General features: G+C 41.2%; 1 protein-coding gene across 1 annotated transcript in view; it reads left to right on the top strand.

Annotated features, from left to right (window-relative positions):
• Positions 1–23,104, top strand: part of LOC126298028 (tachykinin-like peptides receptor 86C) — a 255,827-nt gene extending 232,723 nt beyond the window's left edge. The window contains exons 5-6 of the mRNA XM_049989351.1: positions 10,068–10,264; positions 22,912–23,104. Coding sequence (XP_049845308.1) covers positions 10,068–10,264; positions 22,912–23,104 — 390 coding nt within the window. The remainder of the gene's footprint in view (positions 1–10,067; positions 10,265–22,911) is intronic.
• The last annotated feature ends 2,257 nt before the right edge of the window (positions 23,105–25,361 follow it).

A 25,361-nucleotide genomic window follows, 5' to 3' on the forward strand; every position in this document is an offset into this window, starting at 1 on the left:
TTTACGTCATTACAGATTTTTTGGCATTTCAATTCAATGTTATGTAACTCAGTAGTTAAATCTTCACGTGTTTGTTCAAGTGTGGTGTCTAACTTCCGAAGATTTTGTTCCATTGTGTCTAACTTTTGAAGCTTTTGCTGTGTTTGTCTCTGATTTTGTTCCATTGTGTCTAACTTTTGAAGATTATTTTCCATTGTGTCTAACTTTTGAAGATTCTGTCCCATTTGTTTCTGATTTTGTTCAAGCGTTGTGTCTAACTTTTGAAGATTTTGTTCCATTGTGTCTAACTTTTGAAGCTTTTGTCCCATTTGTTGCATTAATTGTAATAACAATGCACTGGTGTCTGAAACATGTTCGTTAGTCCTATTCGGCAATGCATTTGCACCGGCAATATTCGCAGTTTGAAAAACAAAAAATGTGTCTTGACTTATTTGAGAAAACGGCGAGGACGCAAAACCTGAATCTACAGTATTTGCAATATTGTGTCCTGTCATTTCGGAATCCTGAGGCGAACTGTTGCCGACCGACCGATCGATAACGCTTTCCTGTTCACTAATTGTTTCACTGCCTACACCATTATTTGCAACCCGCTCCATTTCCCTATGCACAATTACCATTTTACTACTTTGAACATTAGTTAATTCATTACATGGTGGCGCTAACACACTGCTTTCGTCTTCACTGTCATTTCTCAGTTTACTTTGCAGCCTAGTATTACGTTTTTCACACGCCATTATTGTCACAATATTTCACACGACAACACAAAAAAAGCACAATTTGAAAAGCAAAAATAAGAGAACACATTAACATATCACTGAAAATAATATCTAGTTAATTGCAAGCGCAGCTGCGAAATACTTTGTGCAAAACTACATGCATGCCACAACTGTTTTACTGTACAACAATGAAAGACTGCAACTACAAAGGAAATTCTCTCTATGATTACGCGCTAGCAATAAACAAAGGCTACACTAATTACACAAACTACAAGGAAAAAATCAGAAGATTCCAGTGAGGTATCCTCGGCTAAGGGTCGACATATGAAACGTCCCCTTAAAACAATTATACAAGACTGTGCTTAAACTGAAACACAATATTTTTAGCGCAACGCAATCTGACTTTCAAAAATCCCTACAAAAGAATGGCCCTGACTAACAATAACCTATACCTTTCACAAATCACTTACCTCACAAAAATCTTTGTTACTCGAACTACTGCAATACAGCGAGCGCCACTACTGCCAGCTAACTAAAAGTTTCAAACTACGGAAGTCACTAACTAATGATAGGCACAGTTAGCAAATGAAAGATTTTAATAGAGAACAAACAATGTATTTACCTTTATAGTCACAATATATGTATATCAGTTCATGACACCAATTCTTACAAATTTCAAAACTCCGCCATCTCTCTCCCCACGTCCACCACTGCTTGCGGCTCACCTCCAACTGCACGACGCTACGCGCTGTTAGCATCCAGCTGCTGCTGCCCAACACTACAATGGCGAGTATTACAACAATGCCAACCAGCCACAGACTGCACACGGCACAGCCAGTGATTTTCATACAGAGCGCTAGGTGGCGGCGGCGTTACCAATAAAAAAAACCTAAACAGCCTACTTACAACACTAATGGCCATTAAAATTGCTACACCACCAAGATGACGTGCTACAGAAATTTAACCGACAGGAAGAACATGCTGTGATATGCAGGTGATTAGCTTTTCAGAACATTCACACGAGGTTGGCCCCGGTGGCGACACCTACAACGTGCTGACATGAGGAAAGTTTCCAACCGATTTCTCATACGGAAACAGCAGTTGCCCGGCGTTGCCTTGTGAAACGTTGTTGTGATGCCTCGTGTAACGAGGAGAAATCCGTGTCATCACGTTTCCGACTTTGATAAAGGTCGGTTTGTAGTCTATCACGATTGCGGTTTATCGTATTTCGACATTGCTGGTCGCGTTGGTCGAGACCCAATGACTGTTAGCAGAATATAGAATCGGTGGGTTCTGGAGGGTAATACGGAAGAGCGTGCTGGATCCCAACGGCCTAGTATCACTAGCAGTCGAGATAACAGGCATCTTATCTGCATGGCTGTAACGGATCGTGCAGCCACGTCTCGATCCCTGAGTCAACAGATGGGGACGTTTGCAAGACACCAATCATCTGCACGAACAGTTCGACGACGTTTGCAGCAGGATGGACTATCAGCTCGGGGACCATGGCTGCGGTTACCATTGACGCTGCATCACAGACAGGAGCTCCTGCGATGGTGTACTCAACGACGAACCTGGGTGGACGGATGGCAAAAAACCATTTTTTCGGATGAATCCAGGTTCTGTTTACAGCATCATGATGGTCGCATCCGTGTTTGGCGACATCGCGGTGAACGCACATTGGAAGCGTGACTTCGTCATCGCCATACTGGCGTATCATCAGACGTGATGGTATGGGGTCCCATTGTTTAGACGTCTCGGTCACCTCTTGTTCGCATTGATGGCACTTTGAACAGTGGACGTTACATTTCAGATGTGTTATGAGCCGTGATTCCACCCTTCGTTAGATCCCTGCGAAACCCTACATTTCTGCAGGATAATGCACGACCGCATGTTGCAGGTCCTGTAGGGGCGTTTCTGGATACAGAAAATGTTCGACTGCTGCCCTGGTCAGAACATTCTCTAGATCTCTCACCAATTGAAGACGTCTGGTCAATGGTAGCGGAGCAACTGGCTCGTCTCAATACGCCAGTCACTACTCTTGATGAAGTGTGGTATCGTGTTGAAGCTGCATGGGCAGCTGTACCTGTACACGCCATCCAAGCTCTGTTATAGCGGCCAGAGGTGGTTGTTCTGGGTACAGATTTCGCAGGATCTATGCACCCAAAATGGGTGAAACTGTAATCACATGTCAGTTCCAGTATAGTACATTTGTCCAATGAATACCCATTTATCATCTGCATTTCTTCTTGGTGTAGCAATTTTAATGGCCAGTAGTGTATTTGATCAAGTCTCACAGATCTCATGTCACTGACTATCTCTTAAAAGCTTACTTCACATGCCACAGGAAACGTTTATAATTTCGTTAGACAAAAACATAGTCGGTGTCGTAATATGGCAACTAAGGCAATAAAAACTACTTGCGAACGTCAGGAGAATTTGCAATATTGTCCGCTATACCATGGCGAAAATCGTTTTTCGATATACACTCCTGGAAATTGAAATAAGAACACCGTGAATTCATTGTCCCAGGAAGGGGAAACTTTATTGACACATTCCTGGGGTCAGATACATCACATGATCACACTGACAGAACCACAGGCACATAGACACAGGCAACAGAGCATGCACAATGTCGGCACTAGTACAGTGTATATCCACCTTTCTCAGCAATGCAGGCTGCTATTCTCCCATGGAGACGATCGTAGAGATGCTGGATGTAGTCCTGTGGAACGGCTTGCCATGCCATTTCCACCTGGCGCCTCAGTTGGACCAGCGTTCGTGCTGGACGTGCAGACCGCGTGAGACGACGCTTCATCCAGTCCCAAACATGCTCAATGGGGGACAGATCCGGAGATCTTGCTGGCCAGGGTAGTTGACTTACACCTTCTAGAGCACGTTGGGTGGCACGGGATACATGCGGACGTGCATTGTCCTGTTGGAACAGCAAGTTCCCTTGCCGGTCTAGGAATGGTAGAATGATGGGTTCGATGACGGTTTGGATGTACCGTGCACTATTCAGTGTCCCCTCGACGATCACCAGAGGAGTACGACCAGTGTAGGAGATCGCTCCCCACACCATGATGCCGGGTGTTGGCCCTGTGTGCCTCAGTCGTATTCAGTCCTGATTGTGGCGCTCACCTGCACGGCGCCAAACACGCATACGACCATCATTGGCACCAAGGCAGAAGCGACTCTCATCGCTGAAGACGACACGTCTCCATTCGTCCCTCCATTCACGCCTGTCGCGACACCACTGGAGGCGGGCTGCACGATGTTGGGGCGTGAGCGGAAGACGGCCTAACGGTGTGCGGGACCGTAGCCCAGCTTCATGGAGACGGTTGCGAATGGTCCTCGCCGATACCCCAGGAGCAACAGTGTCCGTAATTTGCTGGGAAGTGGCGGTGCGGTCCCCTACGGCACTGAGTAGGATCCTACGGTATTGGCGTGCATCCGTGCGTCGCTGCGGTCCGCTCCCAGGTCGACGGGCACGTGCACCTTCCGCCGACCACTGGCGACAACATCGATGTACTGTGGAGACCTCACGCCCCACGTGTTGAGCAATTCGGCGGTACGTCCACCCGTCCTCCCGCATGCCCACTATACGCCCTCGCTCAAAGTCGGTCAACTGCACATACGGTTCACGTCCACGCTGTCGCGGCATGCTACCAGTGATAAAGACTGCGGTGGAACTCCGTATGCCACGGCAAACTGGCTGACACTGACGGCGGCGGTGCACAAATGCTGGGCAGCTAGCGCCATTCGACGGCCAACACCGTGATTCCTGGTGTGTCCGCTGTGCCGTGCGTGTGATCATTGCTTGTACAGCCCTCTCGCAGTGTCCGGAGCAAGTATGGTGGGTCTGACACACCGGTGTCAATGTGTTCTTTTTTCCATTTCCAGGAGTGTACGTATTCATCTTGGATATGTTTATGGTGGCCTGTCTTAGATGTCACACCCTGTATAACGTTTTTGTAGTCTTTCTGTCCTCCTGGTACATAATACACTGAACTTGAGTGATAATTCGTCTTTTTCTGTTTTCCATATTTTCGTGAAACACTTTCACTGTCCTCTACGCGACCGGATCTGTTTCTCGTTCTCTGCTCACGTTCAGTAAAATTACTGTCAACAAGAACTTGCAACTCATTCCGGAATCCTTCTAACTTTTCTGATAATTATTTTTCTAATCTCTGTTTTCTTTTCTTCTATTTTCCTGATTACCTCCTTTTTCATTTTCTTATATCCCTCACGTATTTTGATAGATACTGCAAGAAGTTCTGCTGTCACATTATCAGTAGCATCTTCAGTTTTGTTCTTTGTAGCAACTTTCGTTGCTTGACTTGACCGCAGGCCAATGCTAAGACTTCCTCTTGTTACTAAGTCCTCAACAAACCCGTTTTTCACAACATGACTTCATTCGCTCTCATTTCCTAGCAAATTTGCTACTTCATCGTATTTTCTCTCCGTTTATTTAGCCCAAAGTAGCTGAAACTTATTCTCAATTTACTTTACAGTGCAATACACCAATCCCTGCTATTGCTTGTACTGTGAATGGCTCTGAAATACAATGAAACAAGACAAATCTTCATATGGATCTTGTATGAGTTTTTACATTTGTGAGCAGGAATGGCTGGCAGCCACTTCCCTGTGGGCAGCTCTTTATGTCTTTCTGCCTGCAAGCAGCTCTGCTGCGGCACGCACTGTTGCGCGCTCGTCGAGGTTGCATATCTTCATTTTTGCTTTCTTCTTTCTCCTACGAGAATTTCCTGATCAATTCCTGGTGCGTGTGATTTTAATGTAGCATGTATTTACCAAGCGTAGTATTTTTTCCTAAGATACACACTTAATTTTTTAATACAAAGTTTTCCATTGTTCATTTATGTAGTAAACCACGTTCGCTCACAATCGAAGAACAGCGTTTACGTCCACCGTAAATGATGTTCAATTTAAGCATTCTCGTCGTAAAACCTACTACGGCAGTAACTGATTTCCTGAACGTACTATATCCTGCGGACAAATGACACAGAGGGAGTTAAAATCACAAACATTCTGATCTGTCCTTAGTTAATCACAAGCACAAAAACTTCCTGTCGTTTACCGGTTGTCGCCTCCTCCATTACTTTTCCTGTTGTCTGGCTATAGATAGAACTTAACAAATAGCTTTTTCTTTCGAGGAATGAAGGCAACATTTTTTACGAAAAATGCAGGCTCACGTTAGGATATTGCATTTATTCGGCAGCTTATCTGTACATGAGACCTCAACACATCGAAACACCAACGGAAAGGGTCTGCATATTAAAATTAAGTATCCAATTCCAATGTGTAAGAAAAACGTATGAGACCTGGTAGTGACGTTTGACTTACTGCGAGTGCCCTCAGGCATTGCTATTAGACAAAGCATAGTCCAACATAAAACTATTAAATGAACATGGCTGATAGTTTGCCCTAAGACTTTATATACTAGAAGCTTCGAAACACAATATTCACGTCTGGTTACGTTGGGAAATGATCATTTCACAGTAAAAGCGTGACTTAGTGTTATTTAATTTTCGAATAATGATGATTGAATATCAATGTGGCATGATTAATAAACGAGCTAAGTTTCCCTGATATTCGAGTTTTAATTCACTTTTTTAACATTTGGTACACAAAATCTGAAGTTACATTTCATGTTATAAAAAAAGTATTATGCTGTGATTTACTGATTAGCCATGTATAACGTAAGAGATATGTACAGCAGATCCATTACATTGTAACTGGCTGATATTGTATTGTATTTTATGTTAACCGGCTGCCTAGAACCGACGGAGAGGCTCCGTCCCCGCCGCAACCGCAGTGGTCCACAATCCCACGACGACTACCGCAGTCCACTTCACACCTCCGCCACCCCACACCTCTTTCAGGGTTATTGTGCAGTTCGTCTCCCCGGTGGACCCCCTCCCCCCACCCCCACTTCCCCAGGGAATGTTTCACATCAGACGAGTGTAACCCCTATGTCTGTACTGTAGAGTAATGGTGGTGTACGCGTACTTGGAGAACTTGTTTTCGCAGCAATCGCCGACATGGTGTAGCTGAGGCGGAATAAGGGGAACCTGCCCGCATTTATCGAGGCAGATGGAAAACCGCTTGAAAACCATCCACAGACTGGCCGGCTCACCGGGCCTCCACACATGTCCGCCGGGCGGATTCGTGCCAGGGATCAGGCGCTCCTTTCCAATCCGTAAAGCCGTGCGTTAGCCCGCACAGATAACCCGGCTGGCAATTGGCTGATAAGTAAAATGTAACATAAAACGAAACTGACGGGAAGAAAACCACAACACCAAGAAGCAGTTGTGTGACATAAATAAAATTTTGTTGGCGTCTTTCTACATGTGAAAGATGTCTCGTTTCCCGCCAGTCGCATAAGAATGGTGCTTGTAGCACCACTATGAGCATGCAAATCAAGTTCGATTTAAATACACGTTGTAACGAGCATGAGCGTTAATTATCTTTGAGGTTGGACGAAATGAATGGGTGTCACACAAGAATGATTTTAAGGCGACAATGACGTCATTCATCAACACCTCTCTAAGTCTGAACGGGGTCGTGTAATAGAGTTAGGAGAAACTGGATGTTCCTTCTGCGATACTGCAGAAATACTTGGCAGGAATGTAACCACTGTACACGATTGCTTGAAGCGGTGCTCACGAGAATGCACGGTCGCAACAAGGCCAGACTCCGGACGACCGCTTGGCACTACCGAAAGGGAATACCATAATGTTCGGCGTGTGGCACTGGAATATCGTAATGCATCCGCAGCAGCATTTTGAGAAGTAACATTTTGAGAAGTAATTAACACCATAATGACTCCACGAACTTCTGCAAATCGGATACTTCAAGGACAGAATCGAGGCACACGTCCTGTAGCGTGCGTTCCGATGATCCCAAACCACCGCCATTTGCGACTTCAATAGCATCAAGTAAGAGATCATTGAGGTGCTAGGGTGGAGGTCGATTGAGTTTTCTGATGAAAGCTGGTTCTGCCTCGGTGCTAGTGATGGCCGGGTGTGGACGATAAAGAGGCTAGTTAAGGACGTACAGCCAACCTGCCTGCGTGCTGGACACACTGACCATATTCCTGGAGATAAGGTCTGGGATAAGATTTCATATGACAGCAGGAGAACTCTCGTCGTTATCCCATGCACCCTGACTGCAAATCTGACGGTTTGACCTGTGGTGTTGCCATTCATGACCAGCAATCCAGGGGGTTGTTTTCCAATAGGACAACGCTCGCCGACATATCACTGTTGTAACAACATATGTTCTAGTTCTACAGAATGTCGATATGTTGCCTTGGTCAGCTAGATCACCAGATCTGTCTCCAATTGAGCACGTATTGGACATCATCGAACCTCGAGGACACCGTCATTGACAACCAGCAGTAACTGTCCCTGAATTGATCTACCATGCGCAACGGGCATGGAACACTATCCCACAAACTGCCATGCGGCACCATTACAACACAACGACTCAAAATTTGCATACTTCCAATCAACAGTTTGAGTCGTAGGTGATCAAACACTTCCCATCGGAAACGCCGCGCGAGTGTCTTCGTTGCACCTGCTGTAAGTGGCCAAGAATTGTCATAAAGGAGGAAATGCGTGAAAGTTCTTATAAGTGGGCTGGATGAAATACGACGAAACATCTCATCAGTTCTTCACACTTGGCAGGAGACAATATTTTCTAGGCATTTTCACATACTCACTGTTCGCACAGAACTGAAAAATGCGATGTCAAACTATAGACGGGAATACTAGAGACACTGAAAAACATATCTGCGTAAGGCTTCACTGTATTTTCACTATGGTTTCAACTTTGTGACCGTTCGGAGTATGAAAAAGACTAGCGCTTGTGCTTTACACAATATTACTCCTGTGATATTCATGTCCAATGCAGGTTCTGATGAAAGTACAAATATTTTTTCTGATCACAATATATCTGATTAGGTAGTTCACACTTATAAGAGGTTCTTTTTTATGCATAATATGTGCTTGTGTAGTCTTAGCTCTTTAGCAGAATGCCTATTAGGATTTATTGTTCTTGTTTTACTTGTGTTTTCGATCTTTACATTAATTTTATCGCTCTAGCTAAGACACATACACCAATCACGTGTGTTTGAAACTATTGTTTTTGCTAATTACGTGAAGCTGGGCGACATTCTGTAAATGTTGAGCATGTGTATCGCAATGAAACAAAGAATGGTGTGTGTTCAAACACTTTCCACTTACTTTAACAGCATTAACTTACTGAATGTACAAAAATATGTTAACCTTAAGACACAACTACACAACGAAATCGTCGCACGGAAATATACACCACGTTAGTTTAAGTCACATTTCACGGTTTGTGAACTATAAAATCGCTTTTAATGTATGCTTCTGTGAAAGACAGAAAGGAAAAAGAACATCTCTTTCCATTTTAACGAATATTGAACGAAAGCTTTTTGTTTAGTTTGTTGTACGAGACCAGTAACAACCTCAATGTAAGGACCCAGCAGTAACGTAAGATCCATACGAAAATGTTCAAATGTGTGTGTATTCCTAAGGGACCAAACTACTGAGGTCATCGGTCCCTAGTCTTACACACTACTCAAACTGACTTATGCTAAGAACAACACACACACCCAAGCTCAAGGGAGGATCCGAACGTCCGGCGGGAGGGGACGCACAATCCGTGACATGGCCACACGGCCACTCCGCGCGGCAACACCAATATGAAAATGTATTTGAAAGGATCCGAAACCGCTAATGGCTTGATATAAATAAATTTTAAAGTCAAACTTTTGGATGGTTCCGTTTTAAATTATGAATTATGTACTGAGTTTGTTATAGACCATTGCCGATATATTTGTAGTGAGAGTCAGAACCGTGTTACGATTTAATTTTGTCGTTTCAATTGCAGTCTCAGTTGCATTTTCTTTAGTGGCGTGACTAATTTCGATCGTATTTGATCGATTATCCTCTCATACAACAGATATAAATGTGCCACTGAGGTGGCAAAATAAAAGGCAAATTAAAAAAAAAGAGACGTCTTAGAAGTTACGTACTCGGCATTCGCCCTAAGTATTTTGGAGGTAAGAAGAAAACATAAATATAGATAGATAAATAGGAATTTGGACGCCAGTCCTCCTTAACGCGAGTTTAGTGAATTATCAGTGGACTACCTCACTTAGAATAGGGGTGTAGGTTTGCGACTCCCTCTGTTACCAAATGATATTGTGGTTACTCATAGCTGTTATTTGTCAGAGTTGCTGAAGACTGAAGACAGAGCACTGATTCAAGTAGGTGATACGCAGCACTTCCTGTGATGCAGGTGGTACGCATGCTGGTCTTGGTGGTGGCCATCTTCGCAAGCTGCTGGCTGCCGTACCACGCCTACTTCGTATACGCATACCATGACCCGGCTCTGGCGACCAGCTCGTACGTGCAACATCTCTACCTCGGTTTCTACTGGCTCGCCATGGCCAACGCCATGGTAAACCCTGCCATCTACTACTGGATGAATAATAGGTATGTAATTAGCTAAATTTATGTTTCTAAATACTCTGTAGTACCTCTGAAATGAAAATTAAAGCAAAGGTCTATGTAGTTCAGGCTACCAGAAATTACACAACTTTGATGAAGTTGTGTGAAGAAGAAAATTCATCTCTCACAACTTGAGTCGTCATTATATTTTCTATGAACAAGCTCCTGTCTCTCTCTTTCTGTCAAATACTAAAACATGTATTACATAATATATTAAGACATCTGACAGGACAAGGAAAAATATGAGTAGGGAAAGAATGGGTAAAACCTCTAACTGACGGCTAATCGCGGCTGATCACAATTCAGAAGTCCTATAAGCCAGCTACTCTCCAACTGAAGACAAGTAAATACGCGAAGTATTAAAACACGTACGACAATCGCCTCATTGTTATCTGAAAAACACGTTTACGACTATCCTCTCGTCAGAGTAAAGAATACACACCAATAGTTTCCTTTCCGCATGAAATGTTCTTTCACTCAGCATTGTAAAATTAGTGGCAAATGGAATCTATTTCAAAGACCGAGCTAATAGCCTGTATCTAATCTCGAAAATGAAATATGAAATAGAAAATGAGGAACAAGTGAATAATTAAAAGCAACAAGTAGTCTGATAATTCACGATGCCAAAAACTTTTTTTTTTCTTTTTTTTTTGTAGACAAAGAAAACAGTGGAAACGATAACCACAGACGGTGAGAAAGGAAACAGTTAAACAACTGTCCCAGTCTCATGTATCTGAAAGAAAACAAACACACACCAGATGGCAATGATGAGATATAAATCATCAACGTCTATTCTATGAACAGGTTAGCCCACAAGTATTTACGTTTCGAGAACATAGAAACCCTAATGACTTCGTAGAGGCCTTTTAAATTTAAATGTCCTCCGTTCCTTTCTTCTAATGAGATAGGAAAAGGATATTGCGGAACACAGCAGGTATTCCTCCAAACCATATGGTGACTGCAACGATAAATGGAACGGAAAGTAAGTCTTCACTCTTATGTACAGGATTGTTCAGTTAAACTTATCACCTCATATTTCCTGTACTGTTTAAAATAACGTAATTCTGTTTTCTTTCAAATGAATAATGAAAAATTCTTTACTTGATGATCTATAGGCTCTTTTCACAGCTATATTAATTACAGAGATATCGGTACGGTGTCAGTTTCGCTTTTTCCAATGAATCTGTAGCAATTACTGTTGTTAATGTAGCTGTTCAAAAAAGGAATGACTTCAACAGCTGTTTACTTTTAGATATCCAATTAGAAGTTACGGTGTATATAAAACATTGAGAACTAGCGATTTATTAATTTTGAATATGAAACAAATCACTATCTGTATGCATGTACGTGATGTTATACCTAACTCTGGCGTGGTGTTAATGTGCTACAATTTGACGAAGCAAAGGGACTCTACTTACAAACACGGAAGATTAATTATACCACTCAGACACACATCTGGTTTGACCAACACACAAACCGGATGGAAAAGAACTTGGCATCCAAGGATGATGCGCCATTTAACTACGGTAACACTTCTGATCTTGTTACTGCTAGAGCCTTGAAACTAAGAGTTATAGCAAGACTGGCTACTATTACATAAGTAATCTATCGGTAATATTACTCCTGTGAAAGGATTTTTATTTTGTAAATGTGACTGTACGTAAAGGAAAGGTATCGGATTGCTTTTCGTCTCTGGAAAGATTGCTATTGAGAAGAAACAACATTAAAACAAACAGAAATCGGACCGAGGTTCTGTTAGTAATAAAGTAAATTATAATTATGTCGAAGGGAACGGTCGCCAACCTAATTAGGAAAAATTGTGCTAAGTACTAGCATGGCTTATAAAGAACGTTAATTACTGGAACTGACTGTACTTCATACTGCAATTCTGTTTTGCTGATAAGAATGTAACAGGCGATATACCAGTAGTTTAGTCACAACGTAATATTAGAAACAATGATAACTCTATAACTCATGAAATAATAAACCTTGTTGTTTCAGTAAGATAAATCTTTAAAATGGATACTTTAAATATTCTCTTAGTAATTGTATTTTGAATAAGCTTTAACTGTCCTTCTATAATTACATGAAGTATTTCAAAATTTATGGTCACTACGAAACTATGTACTTTAGATCTTCACAACGTTGATTACCTTTTGTTAAGGAAGATAACTGCTTTTCAGTTCAGTAAATTCGGATACTTGGAATTATCGTAGCACTTGGGATAGGACACTGTCTACGCAAACGACTAAGTGTGAAATACGGTGGCTCAACAAAAAGTTTACAGAACGCACCACATACCTAGTCCATGCAGTTATACAGTACTCAACCAATAATTTGCGATAAACTTGATGGCAGTGTCGATTTCCTGTGATATTAAAAAATAGTGCTTAAAGTATCCATGGCTCTTGCTGTGTAACAAACTCTGAAAATTCTTTTCTTAGCACCTGATTTTGGTAAAACAGAACTAACCAAAGTATGCCATGAATAATAATTACTTACGCATGCCTGTCTACGTTATATAATTTGCAATTTTTCTCGCCTCTTTCACTTCACAAGATGCGCACACTTTGCCTGCTGGCCACAGACTGACTCATACCACACAGGAGCCTTGCAGTGCGACAGCCAGATCCACGTTTTCTATTCCCGTCTAGCCATTTCCGTAGCGGAGAATCTTCCCTCCAAGTATCACATCATTACAAACCCCCAACGTTCCCTCTACAGGAACCAGTATTACAAGCAAACTTTCAATATTTTTATTCTTTTACGGTATACTAGTTTTGAAATTATATTTGTAGATTAGTTACAATTACATAAATGGTCATAAATAATGAATAAAACATTCACACAGATCTTAAAGCAAAGAGTTTGGTGATACAGAGGTCACGTTAAGGAAAAACAGAAAAAGAAGTTAGAGAAAGCAGTTATAGGTAATACTGAAAATAGTGTTACAGGTCCGCATCAGAAACTGCATGGATTTGTAAAACAGAGGACTGAGGTATAACGATTGTCGTGAGCTTTGCATCGTGAGCCTAATATGAAGGTACACACCTATCGTCCAAAATTATATATGTAACAGCAATAAAATGAAATGCGCGTTTGCAGTCGCTGATACAAGAACATCTGGACTAACTGAAGAAATTATTCAGACGTCACTACACATGCTGCAAAAAACCGATGTTCTAACTCATCATCATTTGTGCATAAGCTTCGTCTTTTAGATTAACCCAAAGACAAACATAAAATGACATTAGATCAGGCAGGCCAACTGAGAACGCCTTCAAGTCCTATGCAGCGACTAGGAAAGAGCCAAGTGAGCACTTTCGTAGCCATAGCGAAGTAGTGAGCCTGACATCCATCGTGCTGGTACGAAATACAGCCAAGTATTTCAAGTGATACATTGCCTAGCAGAAACAGTAGCACTTCGGTAAGAAATTGTGCATACTTATTATCCTTTTAAGATTCTCCAATGAAGGAAGGAACAGATATGTAGTACCAAAACCCGCACCGAATGTTTACATTACACTGGCTATCATGTTTATCTTAGCCAGCGTGGCTCCTCAGTTGCCCAGAACGGAAATTTCTTAAATTCAGCTTTATGTGATTTTTAAAGGTAGCTTCATCTGTAAAGACAGTCCTTAAAAGAAGGAATATACATCAGAACTGAGTGACTGAATTCCATACTTCTTGTGCAGTGCCGGTGAATTGATATTTGATACAGATGGAAGCTTTCTGCGAGCAAAATTTGAAAGATGCTGGGCTGTGGGATTATAGTTCATCGGGAGCTCCAACATCTGGCGGGTTGTGGTGCCCCTCAGGAAAGTAGCGGGAAGCTCCGGAAAAAAGTTTGGTGTCCACTCTGTAGGTTGTACACGGGTCTCGTGCGAGATGCGGGAGACACTCTGCTGACAAACTTCGAGGTTACTTGGTGCACACGGTTGCAATTCGTGGCTCCGGTAGGCAAGAATGACTCCTGCCACCTGGGCTCAGAGGCCATCATTGGCTCACTGGCTCCCACAGGCGGCTGGATGACTTGGTGGAGAAGACTACTAGTGAATCTCTCGCCGTGGAAACTGAGCATTGTTCCCAGATCCGATTACGGTACTGTGGCTTGAAGCAAACTGGAAGGCATAAACCAAAGGCTCAGACGATTCTGTGACGATCTTGCATGCCGATTTCTCTATCGCAGCTATTGCGTGGAGAGATGTATGACACCCATAATACATGATGAGGGCACTATAGGCAAGAAACGGGAACTAGAGCAACGGAGTACATATGGCGTGCACATGTAGGTTTCTTGGGACAGGGAAGTCATCCTACAGGTCCGATAAGACACGTTCTGTATCAACAGAAGGCAGAACGCATCATAGCAGATTGTAGAGAGAAACTGTTAACGTAGTGTAACTTAACTGTAGGAACGTCTATCGAAAGGTCCCTGATCCATTCTCGCTTATAAACGGTTTAGTAACCCACATAGACTAACGATAGAATGCTGGCTGAAAAAAGATGTCAACAGCGATGAAATTCTAAAATTATAATTGATTCTGAATGCGATATAATTTTGGTGGAGATCAGTGTTAAGGTGAATCAAACATGGTTATCGGATCCTCTCCGCCTCAGCAGCAGTAGTGGGAGGGTAAACTTGGAAAATATTTCTCTGCGCGATAGCAATGGAAATACTATCCATGACAATGCTACTAAAGCAGAGTTACTCAGGACACCCTTCCGAAATTCCTTCGCCAAATAAGACGAAGTAAATATTCTGGAATTCGAATCAAGAACAGCTGCTAACACGAGTAACTTAGAAGTCGATATCCTCGGAGTAGTGAAGCGACTTAAATCACTGAGTAAAAGCAAGTCTTCCGATCCAAATCTTATACCAATTATGTTCCATTCAGAGCGTTCTGATACAATAGCTCCACATTTAACAACCATATACAACCGCTCTCTCGATGAAAGATTCTTGCCTAAAAACTGGAAAGTTGCACAGGTCTCACCAAATTAAAGAAAGGCAATGGCAGTAATCCACTAAATTAGAGGTCCATGTCATTAACGTCGATATGCAGCAAGATTTTGGAACATATATTGTGTTCGAACATTATGAGTTACCTGGAAGAGGTCTGTCTATTGACATATAGTCAACATGGATTTAGAAAACATCGTTCTTGTAAAAGACAACAAGTTCTCTACTCACACGAAGTGTTGAGTGCTAACAACAAGGGATTTAAAATTGATTCCGTGTTTATAGATTTCCAGAACGCTTCTGACACGGTACTTCACAAGCGGCTTTTAAACAAATTACGCGCTTGTGGATTATCGTCTCAGTTATGTACTGTTTTCGGGATTTCCTGTCGGAGTGGTCACCGTTTGTAGTAATCACCGGAAATTCATCGAATAAAACAAACGTAGTGATATAGGCCTTCTGTTTTACCTTATCAATATAAACGATTAGGAGACAATCTAAGCAGCTGTCTTTGGTTGTTTGCAGATAATGCTGTCGTTTATCGTCTAGTGAAGTCATCAGAAGATCAGAACTAATTGCAAACCTATTTACATATCTGTATGGCGTGAAAATTGGCAACTGACCGTAAATAATAAAGAGTGTGAGCTCATCCACAACAGCGCTAAAGGAAATTCGCAAAACTTGGTTACATGATAAATCAATCGAATCTAAAGCTCGTTACACGATAAATCAATCGAATCTAAAGCCCGTAAATTAGACTAAATACCTAGGAACTATACGTACAAACAATTTAAATTGGAAAGGAAACATATAAAATGTTGCAGGGAAGGTGAACCAAAGATGCAACAGATCTACTAAAGCGGCTGCTGACACGATGCTTGTCTGTTCCATTTTGGAGTATTTTTGCGCATTGTGAAATCGTTACCAAATAAGATTAACGGTGTACATCGAAAAATTTCAAAGAAAGGCAGCATATTTTGTAAGAGAACTATCGAGAAATAGGGATGAGAGTATCACGGACATGTTGCAGGGATTGGTGTGGAAATCATTAAAACGAAGGCGATTCAACCACCAACTTCATCCTCAGAAGGCGAAAATATTTTGTTGACACCGACCTGTACAGGGAGAAACGATTATCATAATAAAATAAGGGAAATTACAGAATGCATGGAAAAATATAGGTGTTCGTTTTTTCCGTGCGCTGTTCGAGAGTAGACTGATACAGAATTAGTGTGACGGTTGTGCGATGAAACCTCTTCCAGGGGCTTAAGCGTGATTTGCATGGTAAACATGTAGATGTAGGTGCAGATGCAGATGTAGATGTAGATGTTGTCAGGCTCTAGTTATAGGTGGATGTTTTAACTTACTCGAGTTATTAGGATGGGTAGTAGGGAAATTGTACAAAGTGGTTTCTCCGGAAATTGCCTAGGGCAGTTAATCAGAGAAACGACTTGTGAAGACAACATCTGAGACCTACTGATGACAAACAGACATTTAACTTTTCGAAAAGGAATCAGTAATCATAAGGCTGTTACATCACCAACTAAATAAGGTTTAAATAGAAATAGAAACAGAAGTAGGAAGATATCTGATCGGCAAGAGCTGAATACAAAGAAGTCGCAATGCTAGAAAATAGTAACAAAATGCAGGACAAATTGCAAAGGATGGAGGATTGGTGCAGGGAGTGGAAATTGACCCTCAATATAAACAAATGTCAGACATTAAAATACATTAACTGATAGGCCCTTTATAGTATGACTACACCATTGAAAAACAGTTACTGGAAACAGTTACTTCCGAAAAAATATCTAGGAACATGCGTACGGAGCGATTTGAAGTGGAACGACCACATAATGCGCGTTCGTAATGCGTCAGTACAGCATGACGAACTTCACGTACGCGTTACGGCGTGCCAGAGCTAACTGGACGGCCCACTTCTTGTTTATCGAAAAGAACAACTTATTTATCTGTCTCTCTGTCCCTCCATCGGTCATCGTTCAACAATCAACACACACTCATCAAAATAACCTGTAAGAAACAATTACACTTATGGCACAGCACAAACAATTTAGTATGTAAAATCACCCAGTAATGCACAAATAACCAGAACCTTCCGATATATATTGCAGCTACCCAAGGCGACGATGTCAATTGACATTTACATTTCTACAGTTGTCATCAGGGTGGTATTTAGCAGCTATGGACCCATAGCCTCAGCCTATCGTGCATGCCTTGTCATGGAATACCATTGTGATAAATAACCCACAAAATTAGCGTTTTTAAACCGGTTTTCGATTGTAGTCCACAGTGGAGAATTTCAGGTTTCTTAATTAGTAGTATAAACTTTTCCTATTAAATGAGCTGACAGTAATAAGAAAAATGATTAGAATTTATATCATTGAGGTACTGAACACAATTTATTAACACTATAAGCAACTGTATATTTTTACGAATCAAATAAATTAGAACGATTAACTGTCAGTGGGCACTGATTTACGTTGATGGGGAAACCTGAAATTTGTGCTGGACCAGGATTCAAATCCGGGTCGCCTTTTTTCCAGGCAAACGCGTTGACCACTGCACCATCCGGACGAAGTGGTTCACAATCCTACACAGACTACTCTAACACGCTTCCTCTCAGCCCCAAATTCTCGACTTATTCACACACTACTGATGTAGTGCCCCATGCCCATTATCGTCATTACTAGCGGAACTTCGTTCATTCCCATAAGAGTTCAAGCTTGGTATGCATCTGCATTGAAGGCATCATTGGCTGTCCTCGCCTTAATTAAATACGTGTGATTTTTCGACCCTCGGAAAATCTCCCGCCCAGCGGGAGATTTGGAAATGACCCGATCTTGAAACTTATTTTACATCCAAACATTATATTCCCGGAAATGGTTTCCTCAACAAAACTTCATTTACATAGTCCCCTCTACAACTCCTAGAATCCTGCAATAGTAGTGTGAACACCATGTATATTATAACTATAAGAAAATGCGTTGTTTTTGGAAAATACAATATAATAAATGAAATACATCTACCAAAGAAAATTTTACCTATATTTAGTACATATGCAGCAAGTTCCCAAGTAATAAGTCTTACAGTGAAAGTTTCAAATAATTTCATTTGCAAATTGGTTTTCGTCAGCACTTCATACTATGAAGCTATAAATTACACTTTTCGTAGTATGTCTCTAGATCTGGCCTGTTTTTATGTTTAATCCCTTTATATTTAATTTCTCCAAGCATTATGGGACTTAACATCTGAGGTCATCAGTCCACTATACTTAGAACTCCTCAAACCTAACTAACACCTTAGGACACCACACACATCCATGCCTAAGGCAGGATTCGAACCTGCGACCATAGTAGCATCACGATTCCGGACTGAAGCGCCTAGAACCGCTCGGTAACATCGGCCGGCAATCCCTTTATAAATATGCCTACTTGATAATGGTCTAAAAACGGGGTTGTACAACGCATAAAGGAAAAGTGACAGCTTCAGGCGGCACTAAATCATTTAATCAATTTAAACTAAACTAGAATGTTGAGTTTGTCTTTTAACATGGAGACTGTAAGTACGATTTTGATCAAATTAAATGCTGAGAGTGGGCTTTTGTCCTTTTACTTTGTGATAACGAGTGACAGGTAAATTTTTATAGATATATGGATATTAAGAAAACTCTTCTGTGTTATGTTTGCTCCTAGTTTCGATTGAGTGAGGCCTGGAGGAAATAGAATTCATTTCACACTGGCTACATTCTTCTGGTTATTCTTTTCACAACCTTCTCAAGTGCCAAGCATTTGCCTGGGAACAAGCTGGTAGGGGGCGTGGAGTTTGAGAAGTGAATGCTGATTTCAATCACTTCAAGTACGTACTGAAACGTTCAGAGGAAAAGTCCATAAAAAATATTGCGTCTATGACTTATACCATTATGAAGAGAATCCGCGGGTGAGTATGAAATGTAAGCTAGATTTTTATTTTTAAATTAAAATTTTTATGGTACACCCCACTTGGTTGTGCGGTCAAAACTGAAGCTGAGATACCGTGCGCCTAAAAGCGGCCATGTCTGTCACTGATATGAAATCCTATTCCAAAAATGTTGCTATCTACATCTACATCCATACTCCGCAAGCCACCTGATGGTGTGTGGCGGAGGGTACTTTGAGTACCTCTAGAGGTTCTCCCTTCTGTTTCAGTCTCATATTGTTCGTGGAAAGAAAGATTGTCGGTATGCGTCCGTGTGGGCTCTAATCTCTCTGATTTTATCCTCATGGTCTCTTCGCGAGATATACGTAAGAGGGAGCAATAAACTGCTTGACTCCTCGGTGAAGGTATGTTCTCGAAACTTCAACAAAAGCCCATTCCGAGCTACTGAGCGTCTCTCCTGCAGTCTTCCACTGGAGTTTATCTGTCATCTCCGTAACGCTTTCGCGATTACTAAATGATCCTGTAACGAAGTGAGCTGCCCTCCGTTGGATCTTCTCTATCTCTTCTATCGGGTACGTCCTCAGGATTCTTCCAATGAATCTCAGTCTGGCATCAGCTTTACCGACGGTCAACTTTATATGATAATTCCATTTTAAATCACTACAAGTGCCTACTCCCAGATAATGTATGGAATTAACTGCTTCCAGTTGCTGACCTGCTATATTGTAGTTAAATGATAAACGATCTTTCTTTCTATGTATTCGCAGCACATTAGACTTGACAACATTGAGATTCAATTGCCATTCCCTGCACCATGCGTCAATTCGTGAAGTAATCTCTTCACGATAAAATTATCTCTTTGTCTCAGTGGCACATTCTAAAAATCAGTCAGCCAGTCACACGTTTACCCTCTTCAGTCTCGACGTACACATATATGCACATCAGGTCTTTGTAGTGTCATCCTGCCAAATTACATTTTCCTGAATTGAGACCTGATGTGCACGACTGAGCACATCATGCGGTTTCTGCTTCTGCCGCTAGGTCGTTCGCAAGTCAGTTTTGGCGGGTTTTCTTGCATCCTGAAACTTCCGGTCAGAAGGATAGCGTCATCTGCGACACGCGAGAAAGGTAAATTCAGTTTCAATAATCCTTTTTGAATTGTGTTACTGTTTTTATCGTGTCTTACTCCAAACAAGACATCAAGAAAGTGATACGTGTATGCAATGCAAACGATAGTTTCTTAGTTTTACAAACATCGACTGTTGAATTTGAAGTGCAGATTTGTGTACATCAGGTCTTAGCTCACAGAATGTAGTGGTAATAACGCTAAGACTGATCTCATTGTGAAATCGTAATTTAAAACGTAATGTAAATTAGAGTCGAAAGTTTACCTACTAATGTTCTAGGAGAGGAACGAAGTTATCGTGGTTGTTGTGGTGTAATGGGTAGCGTGTTGGATTCGGTACACGGAAGTCCTCGGTTCTAGTCGTGGCGAGAACTCAGAAATTTTTAATTTTGTTATTAGTTTGTTTCATTTCTTTATTACATTACATCAACAGTTACTTTCACTTTATTTCATTTTCGCTTCTCAGCTCTAACAGACGATGAAATTATAAAACTGCTCGAGACGAGTGACTTGAGTTCCTTGTCAGACGAAGATGATCCTTTTGGTGAACCTCCAACTCCACCTGAACAAATTGGTGTGCTTGGAGTTGAAGGATGCAATGTGGATGTTACTCCTGAGGCACCTGCATTAGCTTCATCTTCTCACTGTCGTCCACTAAGATGGAGGCAATATAAGTAAGCAATACATTGGTGTAGTTCTGTGTATCATCTGACACGATTTAGATCAGTATTTTTCAGTGGTGTAATCGACAGCCTACTGACGACAACTTTGAAGAACAGACTGATGGTGAACTGAGAAACCCTTCACATTTTTTCTTCGAGTGCTTCGGTAAAAATTTCTGGAAAAATGTTGCAGGACAAACTAATTTATATCATTTACAAAAGAACTCAAGAAGTCTGGATACAAATACTAATGAAATTTTGTCCCTTGTCGGAATTGAGATATTGATGGGTACCTTGAAATTGCCCCAGGCAAGACTTAACTGGAATATGCAACTGGATATTCCACTTCTATCATCAACCATGACAAGAGATAGATACTACAAATTACGAAATAATCTGCATTTTGTAAATAATTTGGAAGATCATGACGTAAATGACAAACTTTTGAAGGTTAGACCTTTAACTGATGCCTTTAGAAATAAATGTATTAGTTTACCCAGGTCTCAACACCTTTCTGTGGATGAACAGATGATTCCATTCACGGGGAGGTGTAATATGCGAACATATACACCTTCCAAACCTAATCCACTTGGCCTCAAAAATTTTATTTTAGGGTCATCAGATGGACTTGTCCTTGATTTTGCTATATACACTGGCAAAGGAACAATTCCTGACAGCTATCAAAACGAACATGGCCTGGGAGCGGGTATACTCAAACTACTGGCTAGAACTATGCCCAATGATTACAATCATGTAATTTACAGTGACACATTTTTCTCCAGTTCAAAATCTGTTCAGCTTTTACTAGACAGGAATGTATTTCAGACAGGAATTGTGATAGCCAGTAGAATAAAAGAGGTAGCTTCTAAGTTCAAGGGAGATCAGGAGCTGCAGCGGGGGCAATGGGATGAGTACGTAAGGGAGGAAGAGGAAATTTGTGCCCTCAAATGGAAGGACAAAAATCCGTCACATTCTCATACTCGTGCATAGGGAGCGAACCAGAGGGTACCTACAAACGATGGTGTAATACAGAAAAAGCAAAGATTAGTGTCAAACAACCAGCCATCATCAAAAGCTATTATCGCAATATGGGTGGCATTGATCTTTGTGATAGACACATGGCATACTATAGGTCAAACATCAGAACTGTCGGAGTATTCAACCACTTCATTGATTTAGCCATAATTAATTAATGGATTATGTACAAAAGGTGTTGTAAAAAAGAAGGGATACCAAAACAAAAGTGGATGTCTCTCATAAACTTCAGAATTCACTTGTCCCACGACTTGGTAAAGTGTTCAAAAATAGTAGACTCACTGGAACTGTCAAAAGAAATTTCTCCGAGTGTGACACAGGAGTATGTCAGCTGTTCTGATGAAGATGAGCAGCATCAGCCAACAAAACGAAGACGAATTGTACCAAAGCCAACTAGAGAAAGCAAATTTGAATATATTGAGAGTAGATTTGCCTCAAGGTGTCGGTTACCAGGGTGCAAGTCACGTTCCCGCATAATGTGTAAAAAGTGCAAAGTTTATTTGTGCGTATTAAAAAACAATTGTTTTGCTTAATTCCATAAACATGAGAAGTAATGTTTTCATAAAATATAATGTGTACATAAAAATGAGAAGTAATGTGTACATTTTTCATTGGTAATAAAAATATGAAAATAGTATGAGATAGGCATTTTTTGTCTCTGTTGAGACCCAATGTACACATGTACACAATGTACAAATTACTCAAACATTATATAAAATAAAATTTCAAAATTAGTTTTTTTGTGGTACTTTGACATCTGATGCACCAAAAAAAAACAACTGAAACATTTTTCCATTCTTTGTTTATCTTTGGGACTGAAGAGGTTACAAATAACTCAAAGGTGATATACAAAGTGCTTGATACACTGCCTAAAAGTAAGAAATTTCAAAATGATATGGTGTTGTGATTGCAGGTTTCGGCTGTACTTCCAGCGGGTGCTGTGTAGTTTGTGCTGCTGTCTGTCGAAGCGGAAGCAGCGGGACGCGGGTATGGGCATGGCTTACTTCCGCAACCAGCCGAACAACAGATCCCAGGGCGGGAGGACGCAGCTCAGGACAAGTGAGTACCTCACACAGCAAGAACAATTTTCGTGGTGTGCTACATAATAAACTTAAGTTAACAACACACGCAATTAAATAACAGTTTCTTACATAATGATTCAGTATGGCCGGCCGCGGTGGTCTCGCGGTTCTAGGCGCGCAGTCCGGAACCGTGCGACTGCTACGGTCGCAGGTTCGAATCCTGCCTCGGGCATGGATGTGTGTGATGTCCTTAGGTTAGTTAGGTTTAAGTAGTTCTAGGGGACTAATGACTACAGCAGTTGAGTCCCATAGTACTCAGAGTCATTTGATTCAGTATGTGAAATAATGCAATTCATTGTCCACAAGTTATAAGGCTAAGCTTTCATCAATCTGTTGGTTGTTTTTAACACAACAGTGCATTACTAAGCCTAGTCATATTGGAGGTGTTATACCCTTGCCTTATTCCGACTTTTGCAACTGACGTACGCAGACAGTTCTAGGTAGACTTTCGGGTTGGCGTAAACTCCGAACCACCGGACAACTTGGCATTTTTTTCCATTAACGAACATTTCCATGAGTGAAAAAAGTGGCAACAGCAGAACTGCAGACCTACGTATCCATGTGCTAGCACTAAACCACTGAGCAACCGAGCCAACTCTACACGTCATTACAATATAGAAATGGAAAATGTCACAGCAAACCACTGTCTCAATTTAGGGTAATGTGAATCACCCGAATGAATTTTCATTCTGCAGTGGAATGTACGTCAATATGTATCTTCCAGATAAATTACAACTGAGTGCCGAACTGAAGATAACTGATCAGAAATGACACTTTCGTTGAAAGAATATATTTCACTGAAGTCACCGCGATTTATGGTAGTTTTCTGGACATTACGAAAGGCGGGAGATGATTCTCAACAGAGTGTTTAATCACCAAGGAAGTCAATGCATGCTCCGCAACGTGCTCCCATGCTAGACACGATGTTCGTAATGAGTTCTTATGGCATGGCGTCGATTCCTCCACCATTACGGTCTACAACTGCTGGAGGTACGTTGGTGAATGTGGACGTGCTGGAGTATGTCTCCATAAAGCATCCTTACATGCTCCATGTTATTTAAGTCGGCGAAACGATCAGGCCACTCCATTCGCCGAGCGGCTGTCCGGATACTTTCGATCACATAGTGTACCTCCTATACTATTCTGTAGCAGCTCTTTCTGGCCATGGTCTAAGTTCCGTCGAACTATTGTACTTGACATTGACTCATCATGTGGAAGTTACTTTCGTCAAAGAAAAAAAAAGGTGGTAATGGCCCTTCGACATATCGCAATTGAAGTTTCCGTCATGGATGGGGGATAAGTCAATATATCTTAAACATTATTCCTTTAAGAGATCATAACAAACTTGTCAAAAAAATTGCAAAAGTACAAAACACTGAAGTGCGTATTACAGTTCTTAGGCTATATCAGACAAGCATCATCAAACAGAAAATCTGATTACAAAGACTTTTTTTACTGGTCATTGCAATGACGCCGAACATCAGTCAGATTTGACATAATGCTCCCGCAATTTTATACTTTTAATCATGTATACATCAGTTGGCTCTGCTACGAAATTCGTCAGTGGAGTAGTAGGAGTTCACCACCAATAATTCCCTTAGGCCTATCTTATAATGACTTATATTAGTAGTTAAACATTTTATGGTCTTTGACAATGTTATTTAAAGTTTGTTTTCTTCAATAATGGAAACCTGTTTGTTCCAAAGTGAGTAACTCCTAAAGTTTATGAAGATTATTCTTGTTTCTAGTACTGACTCAATGAACTGAATTGTTGGTTGAAGGATAGATGTACTATTCATTACAAATTTATGACAAAATTAAGCAATGAATATATTCGGAGCAGTATTTAGTATTCCAAGTTCCTTTAAAAGGCTACTGCAGGATATACTTGAGTTCATACCACAAATAATTCAAATTACACACTTTTCGACTCGGTAAACCTCAGAATGCCTTGATGAGATACCCCAAAAATTGAAACTATATGAGATGGAATTAAAATCTACAAGGTCTTTTATTGTTTCACTTATTGGACAAAGAAACTGGTATAGGCATGAGTATTCAAATACAGACATACGTAAGCAGGCAAAATACGGCGCTGCGGTCGGCAAGGCCTAAATAATACCACAAGTGTGTGGCGCAGTTGTGAGATCAGCTACTGCTGCTCCAGTGGCAGGTTGTCAGGTTTTAAGTGTATTTGAACGTGGTGTCATAGTCGAGGTACGATCGATGGAAAATTTGCGTTAAGTTACTATGGGACCAAACTGCTGATGCCATCGGTCCC

This window comes from Schistocerca gregaria, chromosome X, assembly GCF_023897955.1.
Source record: "Schistocerca gregaria isolate iqSchGreg1 chromosome X, iqSchGreg1.2, whole genome shotgun sequence".
Taxonomy (NCBI): domain Eukaryota; kingdom Metazoa; phylum Arthropoda; class Insecta; order Orthoptera; family Acrididae; genus Schistocerca; species Schistocerca gregaria.